The 17,811-nt window shown below is 34.0% G+C and overlaps 1 protein-coding gene across 5 annotated transcripts in view; it reads right to left on the bottom strand.

Annotated features, from left to right (window-relative positions):
• EPHA7 (EPH receptor A7) overlaps window positions 1-17,811 on the bottom strand; it is a 208,663-nt gene that overhangs the window by 135,192 nt on the left and 55,660 nt on the right. For all 5 annotated transcript variants that reach the window (XM_005896736.3, XM_005896737.3, XM_005896738.3 and 2 more), the window contains exons 4-5: window positions 3,299-3,454; window positions 2,113-2,448 (exon numbers count right to left, since the gene is read on the bottom strand). In XM_005896736.3, coding sequence (XP_005896798.1) covers window positions 2,113-2,448; window positions 3,299-3,454 — 492 coding nt within the window. The remainder of the gene's footprint in view (window positions 1-2,112; window positions 2,449-3,298; window positions 3,455-17,811) is intronic.

Below are 17,811 nucleotides of genomic sequence, written 5' to 3'. Positions count from 1 at the left end.
ATTACCACAGCTTGCTGCCTTATTAATGTACTTCTTTTTGAAAGCAGAAAAAGCTAAAAGTATATATTCGTGGGTTTTTAGCATTTGAGATGTATGTAGTTGGGACTAGGCAATTGTGAAATAATATTTTAACATAAAAGTACAAACCTAGTTTTTTTTTTTAAACTGTATTGTATTTGTTCTTTTTAAAATGTTAATAGCTTTTTTGAGATATAATTTTCATTCCATAAAATTTATGCATTTTAAGTACAAAATTCAACATTTTTAAGTATATTTACAGAGCTGTATAACCACAGCAATCTAATTTTTATACGTTTAAATTACTCCCCAAAGCAAACAAACCTAGTTTACTCTTAACCAGGGTAAACACGGGATAAAGCCATTTTACTTAACTACTATAAGGTAGTTGATTCAGGAATTTATGGAAAATCTACGACCTATTTAGGCTGTGAATTGTTAGCTTGAAAAATTAAATAATAGTCATTTAAAGAGCAAGAAAACAGATTCCCAAAGTGGTCTCTCTGACAAACTCAACTTGTGGTATCAGTTCACTATCTTTAGGTTGAATTCAAAAATAAATAAAAACATCCCTTCTTATACTTGTTATCAGCAGGAATAGAGCAGTTTTACTAGCTCAGCAGACCTAAGAGTTTTTATTAATGATTCCAAAGATAGCTTTAGGGTCACAAACAAGAACCCAAAATGTTTCAGAATCACTTACTGTAATGTTATGATGACAAATTTCAATATAAAGCAACACAAGTAAAAATATCTAGCGACAACAGCATTTTAAAAGAATGGTAAATGAAGTGAGGCTAAATAAAATGAGTCAATACAAGTATTAGTTAAATCAGTTACTTCTTTTGTCCAATTTTTGAAGATTTAAAAGTTTCTATGCTGTTTTACCTCCAGATGTCAGCTTTTACATTAAGAAATCTGATTTGCAATAGCCTTTTAAACAAACATCAAAACGAAGCCTTTAAAATAGGAACTCATTAATCTGTTCAAAATGGTAAGCATAAGACTTATGCATAGGTTTCATTGTACAGATATGATTTAAATAGATAACATTTTATTAAAATTGGTATAGATATGAAGAATAGATTAGTTTATGTCCAGGAATCTGTAATAATAATGTCTGTTGACAGCTAGCCAAAGAGTAAGAATACCTTGTTATAACCTTATTATGATGCTTACACAACTCAGTACTCCCGTACAGGTCTAATTTTATTAATGACAATGACATAGCACTTGGCTACATTGACTGCATAGCATCATCTTTCAGCAGCAAGAATTTTCAAAAGTTTGAAAAAGCCCTCAATTTCTGGAACTTCCCTCAGTCATAAGATTTTTCTGAAGGTTTAGAAAATCCCCAATTTCTGAAGCTACCTTCCCAATTTATATTTTCTAAAACCAACTTAAACACAGCAAAGAATGAACAAGTAGGGCATCTTAAATGCCAGTAAGAAGACAAGCCAAAACTGCTTTTAGGCTAAGCTACCAGTTCACAACCATCATATTTATTATATTTCTTCATTCATTTATTTTTAAATCTTCAGTAGATCTCCTAAATACTTTTTCCAATATTATAGACATTAACATGACATGATCACAAATCTAGGGAGGAATGTAAATTCCTTCAAGCAATTTTTAAGGCAGATTTGCCATCTATTACAAATATCATATTTTATGTGGTTGTCACTACTTGAGACATTGAAGCCAACTCCTTCATTATTCCTAGTTATGTAAATTTTGATCACGAGCACTTAACACATAGCACACCAAAAGATAAAAAATGCAAGAAATATCCCACATCTTATTTTGTCCATTTTCCCTGTCCTCCCCTTAAGCTTAACAGAATTGCTTCTCTTAGAGCAACTTTAACTGGTTTACAATTTATCCCCTTTTATTTCTCCTGCCAGATCTCTGCAGGAGATGTTAATGAGTCTAGTAATGATTTAACAGACAACAGAAGAAATAACAAAGAAAAGCTAACAGTGTGAATACTCAACAAGCTGGAGTAATCAAGTTCTGTACGGCTGAGTTAAGGAAATATTCAAGCGCGAGATTTCACTTACTTTTCACTCAGTGAAGACAAACAGGAAAACATACCTGCTTGACCTGTGGTGACACTGACAGCCGCAAAGAGCCTCTGGGATCGACTTAAGTCAGAAACTCCATTTACAGCTTCAACTTCAAAAGTATAATTAGCGTGGGCCAGCAGGTCCATGACAGTGACATAGTTATCCTCTAATCCAGTCTGCTGGGGCATGTAGCCAATGTTACTCCCACAGGGAACGCATTCGCCCTGCTCCCAGCTGCATCGCTTACACAGTATTCTATAGGTCACATCATTTCTTCCCCCATTGTCTGCAGGGGGACTCCATTCCAAGCTCACTGTGGTTTGGTTGATATTGAAAATGAGGTTCTGTGGTGCAGATGGAGGCCCTTAGGAAACCAAAAATAAGTAAATGAATAAATAAAAATAGCCAAAAACAAACAAACAAACAAATGAAAGGATCCACGAGGGGCATTAAGCTAGTGGCCCAATTACCACACAGAAAACTGGTTGAAATGCTTTCTTTCACATAAACATTTCATTACCTTTCCTAGAGAAACCTTATAAAAGCCTTCCTGAATTCACTTGGCAAGAGGCTTTATTTATTTTCCATTTAATATGTCAAAATGAAAACAGGATAACGACTGTCTTTGTAGTTTTGCCACGGTCTTTAGCTATTTTTCTTCCGAGCAATTAAAAAAGAATAGTTAATGCACCTAAAAAAACAGTTGTGCAGTTGTTTAAAATTAGTTTTCCTTTTAACCATATAAGAGAGAATACATCTATTCATTCTTAATGTGCTCAAGAATGATTTATAGTAATGTCTGGAATTGGCTTTGGATTTGAGTCTCTCAAACATTCATTCATTGAAGCATCAAGATGTGAGATTTGCTCTATTTAGTGGTGGAATTTTAATTCAGAAACCATTACTTTTTAATTACATTTAAAGCCATGCAAGACACAAATAACTTTTACATTTTATTTGTTATTCCTATTGGATACATGTGTAAAATATGTTTAAAATGCAAGATCTGGGAGACATGAAAACTATACTGTTCATGATGTAAGGCATATCTATTTTATATTATTGTTTAGCCTTATTGGTTTATGGAAAGTTTTTAAGTATTTAATAATAATTAAGAATGTATTCAGAAATTTCAGGCTTATCTCAATGATGGCACAATTCTACAAACAAATGGAAGGGATCTGAAAGTCTTTATTTTACAATTATGAACTTACTTGTGCATGCCACATACGGTGGGTCAGATGGAGCCCTGTAGTACCCATCCTCACAGTCACACCTTGAGGAGCCTTCTTTATCAGAAAAACTGTGAGTTGGACAACGAGAGCACTGAAGATCTTGAGAGGAAGATTTGTAGAACCCACGGCCACAGGCTGAGAATACAAAAGTAAAAATAGAAACATGAGAACAAGCAGACCCTTTCTGAATTTTAGTAATTTTTAGCAAACAATAAAATATGAAATCTGATTTCCAAATGTGCTATCATCAGACTCAATAGAAACCTGGATTCTAATAAGAAATTTCTAACATTCTTTTTATATCTGTAGCCATGTTTCCTGACAACTATCACTAACTATAAGCTGTAAGTCTCTAAGTAAACAGGAAAAAAAGAAAAGGGAAGAACATGCCCTTTATGGTATAAGTCTATAATTCTATTTAGTGTATATCAGTAAACCTATTTTACAATACTACATTTTAAAATAAAGTAATAAAATCCAAATGATACAGCAAACTTGGACCTGTAGTTGGCATCAGTCCAAAATCTAGAGCCCAAAACTAAACACAAACATAATTTATTTAGACAAAATCTCAGCATGGTTAATTCAGGGGAACTTTGATTTCAGTAATAATTAACTTGCTTGTTGATTTGCATTAACACACTTCAAAGTTCTGTTTTCTTAATCTAATACAGCTGTAAATTAAGTCTTTATGTGTGAATATGGTTCTTAGTGAAAAATATTAAAATCATTTTATGACCTGACTAGAAATAACAGTGATGCAAAAATTTTTATCTTAAAATGATAGAAATGTATTCCCCCTATCAATTTTCAGAAAACTTCAAGATATAATTTCAACCAATTTAAGTTCTAAGGCAGTCTGTTTTCCACTAAGCAAACTTCCCTGTTACTAAAAATAATGAAATCCTATGGATAGGAGAAACCTATTCTATCAGAAATAAGGAGAAAGCCATTAACTACAAACAGGTGATGACTCTTTCTCCTCTACTGGGAAAAGTTAGGATAGTCAGGGTAACACAGCTCAGCAATGAACAGACAGGCACCCAAGACACCTATCATCTTCCAGTGAGTTTCCCTTACTCACTTAGACTACATGTTGTAAAATCAGGTAACCTGGAAGCATTTCCTATCCCCAGACATTTTACATATTTATCTTCAATTAAAATTTAGCAAATTCAATTTTCATTATTTCAACATTTTTAAATTAATTGATGGTACCATACATTGAATATATTAAAGAGATTCAATTTGCCCTCCATATTTATTAAATGAATATCTCTTTAAGTTTCAGTGACCTTCAAATTTAGTGGAAATTAATAAATCATATCTATAAAGAAAAATTACTGAATATTTAACATGAATTCAATTATAACTTGTATGTATTAGATTCAAGTTTATTTAATATTCTCAACTTGGGCATTATTCAGCAGCATAATCACATTTTCACTCATGGGTGGGAAAAACAATCCTATCTTATTAGAAAATCCTATCTTATTCTCCAGAAAAAAAAAGTTAAGTCATTCTATACTTTTGCTCACATGCTGAATATTTAATACATAATTTGGTGCAATTAAGAAATCCAAATTATGTTTTAAGCTTAAAGAAAAAACAAGGCTGTTTTATATGAACAAGATAGGTATTTTAGATAACTTAAAAACTTAAAGATAGATTATATTGTGATAGACAAGTTAAAGATTTGTGAACAGAACTACCATCATCTCTATGTAAAGATATGATCCACTTTTGCTCTCAGAAGCCAGTCTGCCTTTAGTTGGCCTCCTCAATTCCTACAAGAGGGAAACACTGGCAAACATATTAGGCCAGTAGATGAATGCATCTTCACATGTTCTTGTAGCAATTACAACAAATCTAAGACACAGAACAGTGAGATCATTATGAAATAATATCAAAAAACACTTTAAAATGTTTCTAAAGATATGACCTTGCCACATAAAAGAAAGGTTAACTGGTAGGATAAAGGATTTAGCATGGATTTCCCAGGCTGGAAATTCCTGTAAGTATGCACTGTATCTTGCTCCATGTATTATCTGTAATTCAGTGATTAGATAGAACATCCATAATATAGAGACTGCAATGCTTTATTCACAACCTGCAGCTTGATAACACAAAGTCCCAGAGAATTAAAAAAGAAAAAAAGATAAAGACAGAGAGAAGAGGTGTATGCTGATAGTCTTTGATGATATTATGTGTATTTATTTACTTTTTACAGGGATAGGAACTTAGGGAACAAGGAAATGGACACAATGGCAACACGATTTAATATCTACTAGGTAAGATCAACATTTAACATCTACTGGGTAAGCTTTTTTCTTTTCTTTTCGTTTAAATTTTGTTTCTATTCCCAGGTCGTGCTAGTGGTAAAGAACCTACCTGCCAATGTGGGAGACTTGAGAGCCTCTGGTCAGGAAGATCCCCTGGTCAAGGAAATGGCAACCCACTCCAGTATTCTTACCTGGAGAATCCCATGGACAGAGGAGCCCATAGGGTCACAGAGAGTTGGACACAACTGATGCGACTTAGTATGCAGGTAAGATCAAACAAGATTCTACTAGGTAGCCTGCTATCTATCAATTCTGGAAGCCTTACCTTGTTGTTGTTGTTCAGTCACTAAGTCGTGTCTGACCCTTTGCAACCCCATGGCTATAGCCCACTAGGCTCCCCTGTCCATGGAATTCTCCAGGCAAGAATACTGGAGTGGGTAGCCATTCCTTTCTCCAGAGAATCTTCCCAACCCAGGGATCGAACCCGGGTCTCCTGCATTACAGGCATATTCTTTACTGTCTGAGCCACCAGGGAAACCCAAGATCAAACCAGTCAATCCTAAACAAAATCAATCCTGAATATTCATTGGAAGGACTGAAGCTGAAGTTCCAATACTTTGGCCACCTGACGCAAACAGCCGACTCATTGGAAAAGACCCTGATGCTTGGAAAGATTGAAGGCAAAAAGAGAAGAGGGCAGCAGAGGATAAGATCGTTAGATAGCATCACCAACTCAAGGGACGTGAATCTGAGCAAACACCAGGAGACAGTGAAGGACAGGGAAGGCTGGCAGGCTGCAGTCCACAGGGTCACAAAGCGTCAGAGTTGACTGAGCAACTGAACAACGACAACCAGGTAACACTTCCAGAACTGGTAGGCAGCAAACTACGTAATGGGATCTCTTGCAATTCTCATCCTTCTGTTGCAAATAAAGGCTTCTAACTAAAGGCTTACTCCCACTTTTCTCACAAATAGGGAGGACCATTTCTTGCTCCACTTCCATGATTTGTAGAATACCTATGGTACCTAATGTAGAGAAATTTAAAACCCTTATCACTCAACTTTCAAATTATATTAAATTCTGTTACCATTTTAGCAGATGGGAAAACAGATTTGAAGCAAAGTTAACATGAGTTCCTCAAATAATTCCATTGTCTAGGTTAAAACTGGATTTAAAACACAGGACTGCTGATACTTAACCATATGCTATTGCTTCAGCCTTGACTGCTGAATGAGCCAAAGTCTGGCATCTATTCAATGTGTCTTGAAGCTTTAGCATCCCCCAAATGAATTTTCAGTGGGTACCTACTGTATTTTAGTATACCCTTTGACTATTTAAAGCTATTACTTTAATTTAGAAAATGGTGAAATAATATCCTAGCTAGCACACCTTACAGAAGAGGTGTATTAAATAGATCTCTTCAATTTCACTATGAATTTTGGCACTGAGGATGCCTGCAAAATGATGGAGTACATGCATGGCCATCATTAAATAGATAATGAGAGAAGCAATCCCAGAAAAACGTGCTCATAAAAGTCTTAACACTTTTTTTTGAAGTACTATTCTGTTTCAGTTCAGTTAATATTGAAAATAATAAGTTGTAACAAGACGGTTTTCACTCATCCTCTAAGGAAGCCATTAATTTAAATTTATTAAAAATAAGTATAAAATCTTGGGAGCTGCAGTATGAAGAGGAAAGCCAAGAACACAAGAAGACATAAGCTGTATCTCTTAGGATAGTAGTTTGAGCAATTGGGTGGTAAAAGTTTAGGAAAGAAGAAACAGATGCTCATAAAAGTAAAATTTAGATAAGATATCTAGATGAAATAGCTTGAGTAAAATACTCAGGAAGAGAAACTGGGGTGAAGTGATATACCTGAGATTTAACCACTTAAGGAAGACTTAAATGAGCTCTCCAACTGCTCCCAAAAGCCTACATAGAAATAAAGGCAATTTCTCCTTTCTTATAAATGCAGCTTGTTTTCCAAAAAGGTACTAGTAAAAAAGTTTTTCATGGTAAATGCCTTCTGAAGCCTCAAAGATAAATTCCCTTCATACATAATGGTGAAGTATATAAGAATAACTTTCTAGGAATTGTGATACAGTGGTTTTACAGCTTTTTTCTTATTGTGCTTCAATTCTCAATTTGTTCAACAGCATTTGAACTCAAAGCAGACTAATTAATATAGTGTATGCACTATTGTAAAATTATTTACAGTAAGAAACATACCATTTTAATTTCCTGCCTTTCAATAAGTTTGCTTTTTAACTGAACATTGTTTTAAGGTAATGTTTCACTGTATTGATGAAGACTAGAAATATGTATAAAATTTGTTTTCAATATTCAATTACTTTTTTAAAAGTAATACTTCACCAATTATTTTAGTTACAGTATTTTTCCATGTCACCACAAATACCTGCCTGGGACTGATTCTTTGCACTGTTTTTTCCCAAGCAGTAATGAATGCGCCTTAGTGAATAAAATAACATAAGTTCATTAATCCTAGAGCTAAGAACCATAATCTTGTCAGATTTCATACACTAAGCAAGTTTTTGCTTAGCCAGTTGTTTAAATGGAAAACCACCAAAGAAAATCTAAGAAGTACATGAAACTTCTGTTTACTAGACAGTAACAAGATTATCTACTGCAATATATATATATATATATATATACTAAATTACATTACAGAATATACTATATTTCAAGATCTGCTTTATTGTTTCCAGTAATGAAATAACTGTAACATTATACTTAACTTCAATTATTTTTAATATGAGAATTATTTTTATATTTAAATGAGAATATCATCTTATATAACACAATTGGTTCAAATATTATTTGGGATTTAAATTCTTAAAAAAACACACAAACTTTATAAGTAAATTACTTAAGAGCAATAAAATTCTGAACACAAAGATATAAGAGAGTTTATACAAAAGACTTGTATTCTGATACTTAAACTCTCCTAACAACAGCACACTACATAGTTGTCTTCAATGGATTGCAACTGTTTAAGCAATGGGGTGCCAGGCCTTTGAATATACACTTACATGAGGCAGTTTGTGCAACAATCAGGGCACTGGTATAAACAACTGTTTGTTCTCAATGAACCATCCTAAAGACCATTGTAAAAGCCACAAACAAATTCCCGCTCTTTAGGTGGAATTAGGTGAAGTAGAATACTTTTTTTTTTTTTCTGATCAAGGGTGCAGATACTCAGACTTGCCCTGGTGCATGACCTACAAGCATAAGTTTGGGGGATATCCTAAATGATTATACTTCTAAGGACATTCTCCCACAAAATGATTATTCTAGAAAATCCACATACTTTTAGATTTCTACAGCCAAGAATGATTCCCTTGACCTTAATGGGCACATTTTTTGGAAATCTTAAACTCCACCTTTAATTTCAGACATAGCTGACCCCATCCTAAACCTTAAGGCACTGAAAGTCTATGCCTTAGTAGGCTGTCTTCTATGACTGAGCATGAGGTGTGCTTTGAAAAGAAACTAGTCTTGGCATTATTAAAAATAACTGAATCATTATTAAGGCTTAGATATTTCTATATTATAAAAACTTTCCAGGTGCTTAGAATCATCATGCTGGAGGTTCTATGTCTTTTCAAAGACTATCAAAGTCTGGAAAGAATGTATGTTAATAAGATATTCCCACCATAAAATTGATGAGGGAAATAAGATTAGATATTATTGAAAGTATAATAAGTTGAAATTTTAAAATAATTAAAACTTGACATTCATTAATAAGCCAATCAAAAATTAGGTAAAGAATCTGAACAGATATTTCTCTATGGAACATATATAAGTGGTCAATAAACACACAAAGTGATCCTCAAGATTATTAGTCATCAGGGAAAAGGAAATCAAAACTATACTGATAAACCACTTATACCCAATAGGAAGACTATAATCAATAAGACAGCTAAAGGAAGTCTAGTAAGGATATAGAGGAATTAGATCTCCTATATACTGCTATTGGGAATCTAAAACGGTACAGCCACTTTGAAGAAAACTGGCAAGTCCTCAACAGTTTAAACATACTTATCATGTTACTCAACAACTCCACTCCTAGGTATGTACCCAAGAGAAATGAAAACATTTACTGACACAAAAACTTGAATATAATTAAATGTTTATAGCAGAATTATTCATCATAGCCCAAAATGTGGAAACAATCCAAATGTTCATCAACTAATAAATGAATACACACAATGGAATACTATTCAGCAATCAAAAGTTAAATTTTGATACATTCTGGTATGACTGAACTTTGAAAACATTATGCCATGTGGAAGAATTCCGTCACATAGATCCAGTCACAGCAGCAATGTGTGTGTGTTCAGTCCTGTCCGACTCTTTGTGACTCCATGGACTGCAACCTGCTAAGCTCCTCTGTCCATGGAATTTTCCAGGCAAGAATACTGGAGTGGGTTGCCGTTTCCTCCTCCAGTGGATCTTCCTGACACAGGGCCTGAACCCGCATCTCCTGCATCTCCAGGATTGTCAAGTGGATTCTTTACTGCTGAGCCACCTGGGAATCCCAGTCACAAAAGACCATATACTATGTAATTCTGTTTACATGAAATATCCAGAATAGGCAAGTCTATAGAGACAGAAAGTAGATTAGTGGTTGCTAAAAGCTGGGACATTGAGAGGAATAGAAAGTGACTGTTACTGGGTGCAGGGTTTCTTTCTGGGACGATGAAAATGTTCAAAAATTGATTTGTAGCAATGGCTGCACAACTCTGTAATTATACTAGGACTTCCCTGGTGGTCAGAAGGTAAAGGATCCGCCTACAGTGTGGGAGACCTGGGTTCAATCCCTGGGTTGGGAAGCTCCCCTGGAGGAGGACATGGCAACCCACTCCAGTATTCTTGCCTGGAGAATCCCATGGACAGAAGAGCCTGGTGGGCTGCCAGGGGTCGCAAAGAGTTGGACATGCTGAGCGACTAAGCACACCCATAATTATATTAACAACTGTTAACTGCAACGGGTGAGTTGTATGGTATGTACATTTTATCTAGTAAAGTTGTTTTGCATAATAAAATCCATTGATAATGCAATTTTAAACTGAACATTTAAGTAAGCCAACATTAAGAAAAAATACCAAATTTTATCTGTCAAAAATATGTTAGTTTGCCTTTCTAACACATATGTTCTGTATTCATCTATTTTTATACAGCTATATTTGGGTGTAAAAAATTAAGCCAAAAATTCAAAAAGATGGAAAATATATAATCAATATATTTTACCCATTTGCTAACTTTAGGGTTTTATAAAAATTTATCTTTTATCTGAAGACTAGCAATTTTATCTGAATAATTTTATAATTTCGATACCTATCAATATGAAGTTATATGCAGGGGGATTATATACAAAGTTAGTTTTGAGTGAATATATGAATAGATTTAAACATTCTTATTTTTTACCCACATTCACTGTGCCAGACAAGGGCTGGTTTCCTTTTCACTTCCCATCTCCTTCTCCCAAGAGCTAACTGAACACAACTAGACTCAGCTTCCTCAGTTCTTACTCTGTTTCCAGACCTATGATTTTAAGCACAATTAAACTTTTTCTGAAGGAATTATATGTATGTGTCTGTGTGTAAAATATGAGGCTTTGCAGATGTTTCCGGCCACAGTTATACAGCTGCAAAGAGTTTATTAATTATGAACTATAAGTGGATTGTTCTGTAATTGAAACTTTCTGGTTCTTAATATTATTGTAGAGTCTACATATGTACATAGGGATTCTAATGAATGCTGTTATTTTATTTATTGCAGATGGACATTTAATTTAGGAAAAGCTAGCCTGTTTCCATAGGAGCTTTCAAATATTTGTGTCATATTCATGTCTATGCTTCTCCATGCAGAGGAGTGCACAGCTTGCAGAAATAGTACTCCCACTGCTCAAAGTGCTGACCTCATCCGGGATGGACAGATCCAGAATTTGTATTTTAATCCTATTGACAGTGCCTCAGTGGGAATAATTACAAAAGTCTGTCTGAAAGCCAGACCGCCTGTCATTGACATGCTATGATTTTTCACATTGAGAATGAACAGTGGGCAGGGAGTATAAAAGCAACATGATGTAACAAGTATATTACAGTTTGTGAATCACCATCCATATCACCTCACAACTAACTTGTAAGAATTTAGAAAAGAAATGATGTAGAAAAATAAAGTTTGATATTAAGTGCTCAAGTGCTGAAAATAATTTTGGGGTTTTTTAAAACTAAAAAGAAAAACTAATTTGGGGAAATTATAAATATATGTTATTTATTTGTGTTATTTGAGTAATTAATGTTTTATTGATTCAATATAGTAAAAAGGAAATATAAAATAAAAACCACTTAAAGATTTTATTTTAAGATTTAGACTGTAAGAGAAATAAAATTAAACACTATGTAAATAGCTTTTTCCTTTATTAAATTTTCAGTTTGAAATATGCTAGGAATTTTGCTGAAGTCTTGTATTAAAATACTCTCTACTACACCAGAATCTCACCCTAATTCTGACCTCATTACCAAATGATTTTTAAAAAGAGCAAAAAAAAATGTCAAGTTAGAATATTAAAAATGTTTTTTCTTAATCCCTATTCTCAAAAGAGAAATGGATTTTAACTTAAAGAACTTATGTTCAAATCCACTCCACCATTTACTAGCATGTGATTTAGACAAAGCCATTTTACATTCTCAGCTTCGATGTCCTCGTTTCCTTATTCTTAATTATTAACAGCTATAGACAATAGTTTTTTTTTGTTTTTTTCCAATTTTCAAAAGGTTGTTTTAACAACACACTATTTGGTTATTTGTTAAACGCTAGTGCAAGTGTTTTCATTGAAATGCTATCTGTAAAAACACATGTATTTCTACCACCGTCACCACCCCAAAACCACACGTGCTAAATCACACCCACTTAGTCTTTCAGGGGTGCCTCAGCAAGAGAGTGAAAGTCGGGTTCTAGAAGGGCTGTCATGCCTCTGCATGCATCCCAGACAGGCAGCAGCAGGCACTGTGTCAAGGATTTCTCCTCTCAGCCATTCACCTCCAGTTCTCCCTGTGCCATTGCTGCCAAACCCTGTGTGTGCTCCCAGAGACATGCACATTCATTTTGGTTCCTGCCAGTAAGGATCCAGCAGTGGAATTTTTAATTATGTAAATTACTTAATAGTCAACTCCCATAAAAAGAAAGATTCAAAATGAAATCAGATCCTTCTGGATCTCACTCAGTATTGTCCTCAAAGGTCCACTGAGAGATCCACCTACAGATAAAAAGCACAAATTAATTGTGAAGTCTCAGGATTTAGTAACCCCACTGGAAATGAAGTAAAATAATCCTAACCTTAATTCACATCTAAAGCAAAACAGTGTAATTATGGAATTCCCATGGGGGAAAAACACTTAAATTAGGGGAGGCCAGCTACCCAAACATTATATTAGTTATTTGTAGTAACTAAAAAATATATAGCCTATTTATGACACAGTTATTACTGTATTCTACTAAAAGATTTCCTTGAGGGCATGTCATTAAGAACAAGAGGCTGCAATAAGTTCTCAAACAGCAATTGGTGTTAGGAAGATTCAGACAGGGGATACAACTTACTCTAGCATTTATGCCACTGTAAAGCTTATTTTCAAATATTTCTCTTATAGTTACTATGATATCATACTTTTTATAATTTGTTTTTATTATTCATTCCTTTTATGCTAAATTACTCCTCACAGTTTTGAAAATAGCAAGAAAAGTCAGGTAATGTAAGTTCTCTACGTGAAACATAATGTAAAGTATATAAGCAAGAATTCCTCTTTTGAAAGATCAATTTTAACACACGAATGCAGGATAAGTCGCTTCAGTCATGTCCAACTCCTTGAGACCTTATGGACCATAACCTGCCAGGCATCTCTGTCCATGGGATTCCCCAGGCAAGAATCCTGGATTGGGTTGCCATGCCCTCCTCCAAGGGATCTTCCTGATCCAGGGATCAAACCAGCATTTCTTAAGTCTCCTGCAATGGCAGGCAGGTACTTTATCACTAGTGTCACCTGGGAAGCCCTGTTTTAGCACAATCATATTAAAAAAAAAACATTGTTTAAAAGATAAAGTTAATATTCTGAAAGGCACTGTTAATTTCATCATATAAGTCTCATTCCAACAGTCTTGAAAAAGCAATACTACTTGTTCTTTATATAAATTATGAATCTGACTTCCTTCTAGCATGTACTAGCTGTGTGACTTTTTCAATTTGCTTAAGTTCTCTGAACCTAGATTTTCCATATCTAAAACAACAAATCTAATAAGACTACTTCCAAAGATTGTTGTGAATTAAAGTTCAAGATTCATGTGAAGAACTTAGCACAATGTCTGGTAGAGAATAAGCACTCAATAAATAGTAAACTATTATAGTTATTTCACAATGTCAATTTCCATGTGAAGTTTTTTTTTCCCCAAAAACAGACTGTTTGTATTTCATGTGAAGTTTTGATCCCACTCTGGTTTCTACCACTGATAAACACTGAGCTACTTCCCCATGACCAGATGTATATGCAAGTAAGAAACACGAATTAATTGTTAGGCAAATATAGCCCTAGTATGCATTTATTCTCTAACAAAATAATTATTGTTTGCCTACTCTTTGCATTGTGTCAGGTAATGGACAAAAGTTATATATGCTAAAAGACAAATATGATGATCTCTCAATACAATATTCCTTTTTGAACTAGCATCAAATGGCATGAATAATTATGTTAATTATGTGTTTAAGCTAATTACATTTCTGATTTTTCATAGGAAATTACCTATGTAAACTATAAATATTGTACCTTAATTTTTATCTTTGACAATGTACTTAATTATCTTCTATTTCCATGCTGAACACAGACTCAAAAGTCACCTTTCCTGCCAGAGCTGTAGCATTTCATCAATGTGAAGGGAAAAAACTACTCAGTGTATGTAGACATGCAGGAAATGTGTGTAAGTACATATTATTGACCAATTATATTTAAACTGGAGAGCTATTTGTGGCAGTTATTGGCTTTTTTTTCAATGAGGCTAATAGCGATCTGGCAATATAAGAATACTCTGTAAGGACAGGTTATTTCACGTTAAAAAAACTTCAGGTGGACAAGAAATATGTATATACATACAAATGTTTGTGATTAATTATATTTAACAAAATGAACATTTTTACTTTAATTCAAAGAATTAAAATTAGATTATTTTGTGAGCAATTCATCAATAATTGATCTTTCTCCTACAATCTATTTAAAACTACAAATATGTAGAAACAGTTTGCAAGATCCATAGGCAAAATGAAAAGAATTAATTTCATCTTGACTTCTAAAAATAAAGAACAGACCTTCCATTTCAAGCAGCCTAAGATATGGGCTTTGAACCATCCGTTTTCTGCAATAATTTCAATCATGATTAAAACAAAATAACAGGTAAGGCAATCTTTCTAGCTATTTCACGGAGACTCTTTTTTTTCTTATTTAGTCAGTTATAAAATGTGGATCAATACTAAGTCTTGTGAAACAAATTACCCTAAAGCAGTTTAAGGCAATTTAAACATGTGGGGAAATAAATAATTTCTATTATGTCAGTGGAAAATTTTCTGAAGATCATAAAGAAATCAGTTAACCCTGAAGCAGGACATTTTAAAAAGATGCATCAGGACATGAGGAGATTCAGTCAATTCTTAATTCTCAGAAATAAAATAATAGCAGAATAAGTCCTTACAACAAATAATGTTGAGCTCAATCCTTTTCTCAAAACAGGAGCTAGCTATACATACACACAAAAAGCAAATAGACACATACATATACATATATATGAGATACACAGAATTGTCAGATAAACAGAATGGTTAGAAAGAAACAAAACAGTAAGAATTTTCTAACTGGATCCCCTTAAAACTTCTTAATCATAGAAAACTAGTTGCTAATTTTTATATCCACACCAAGCAAAGAATCTAACGTAGTTCTCTAGTGTCCTATCTACTTTGCATCCACAGTATTTTGCAAAAAGATAATGTTGGTACTACTAGAACATTACTTAATGTTTCTTAATAAAGTCTTTAGAAAAAGCTGTGTTAGATGTGTAAAAATACATTCTAACTACTTCAGTTCCTTTTTGAAGAATAAGTAACTCATCTTTTATGAATCAATTAAAAGCTTTACTTCCTCCGTATTTCCTGACCTCCTAAAGCTATGTAGCAGGCAGTACAAACTGGTCACAATTGTGGTATTAACACTGCCATAATTATTTCTTTCTGTGTGTCTCCTCCAGCCCACTGTGAGCATCTCAAGGACAGAGATTATATTATCCATGGATCCCAAAACCACAGCACATTGCCTAACACATAGCAGGAGGTTAACCTACATTCATTGAAAGAAAGAATCTTTATTCATCCTATAGCAGTATGCATCTGGTAATAGTCATCCCACTTACCAAAGGTTAATTCACAGACACCAGTTAGTAAATTTTTCATAGCAATCAGACCACTGGAAATGACATGATACATTCTTAGTTGAATGTGGTACAGTCTTGACTATATCAGTTAAAGGAGACATTTCATGGACTTGCACTCCTAAGTTCCCTATTATACTGTACAGGGAAACAATTGCACATGTTTAGATTAACGCAGTAGATGATTTCTAAAATGATTCTATGAGCATCCTTAACATAGTAATATGAGTAAATGTATGAATTAGGTGCAACATATTTATTTATTTTTTGTTTTTTGGTGGCTCTGGGTCTTCATTGCTGCTTGCAGGCTTTCTCTAGTTGCAGTGAGCAGGAGTTACTCCTCATTGCAATGCACATCCTTATTGTGGCGGCTTATCTTGTGGTGGAGCAAAGGCTCTAGGTGCACGGCTTTAGTAGTTGCAGCACGCAGGTTCACGCCTGAAAATGTTCAGGTTTCAGGAGTTGTGACACACTGGCTTAGTTACCCACGGCATGTGCAATCTTCCTGGACCAGGGATTGAACCCAAGTACCCTGCACTGGCAGGAAGATTCTTATCACACTGTACCACCAAGGAAGTCCAAGATGTAATATATTTCATAAGAGTATAATCAAAAGCATTTTCTTTGAATATGGGAGAGGGAAAGTCCAAGGAAGAGAAACTACTAAGTACTAAATTATAAATCATGACAAAACTTTCAGTGTAGGGCAATTTTCCAAGACCAAACTCTAAAGAAAATAGTCCCCTTCATATTCTTAAAGAATAACACTTTTCTTTAAATATATGATCTATTCAAAATCAAAACCAAGAATATTCTTGTTTTAGATAATCTAGAATTGCCATGTTCTAAAGAGTACACAAATGTGTTCACTTCTGCAAGTAACTTTGAATTAGACAGGCCATCTTTAAAATAAATTATTGTAATTAACGTTTTTATTGGAAAACAAGAAATACCACTGATGCCTTACATTATGAAAAATGATTTCAATTTATTTCCAACTGGCTCTTTTAAATTTAAAAAACAATTACTGTAGAGTAAACAAAAAGCTAATTTAAATACAATGGGATATTATATTTTTTGTTTTATTATGAGTGCAAACACATATATACATTCACCTAACCTTCTATACATTTGTGTTATTCCATTTAATTTCATATATCTCAGATTAATTGTTTTGCTTATGACCTATGAGAACAGTGGCATGATAAAACTAAGGGTTAAAGCCTATTTACATGTACATATAATATCTCACTTTTTTCAAGTCTAAACTTAATCCTAACAGAAAAACTGGATAAAATCATAAAGTACCTTAACATTAAAGTGATTTCAGAGAATGTAATGTCAATACTACAAAGGATCAAACAACATATATATGCCTGCACATGTCAACCTGAAATAACTGAGAACTTTAGAAGTGAAATACTGTTTTCTCATAGAAAAGGATAATATTGTAAATGAAATATCTGTGGAAAGTTCTTACAAAGAAAAGAATAAAAAAGAATATAATGATTGATTCTACTGCTATACTAATGGCACTATGATATTACATGCATGTGTGTGCTCAGGGTGTTCAAGTCCTTGTGACCCCATGGACTGCAGTTCACCAGGCTCCTCTGTCCATGGGACTTGTCAGGCAAGAATACTGGAGCGGGATGCCATACTACTCCAGGGGATCTTCCCAACCCAGGAATCGAATCTCCATCTCTTGCATTTCCTGCATTGG

The sequence above is a fragment of the Bos mutus genome, chromosome 9 (assembly GCF_027580195.1).
Source record: "Bos mutus isolate GX-2022 chromosome 9, NWIPB_WYAK_1.1, whole genome shotgun sequence".
In the NCBI taxonomy this organism is placed as follows: Eukaryota; Metazoa; Chordata; class Mammalia; order Artiodactyla; family Bovidae; genus Bos; species Bos mutus.
The sequence above is the reverse complement of the archived record's forward strand: the minus strand, read 5'-3'. Positions and strand labels throughout refer to the sequence as shown.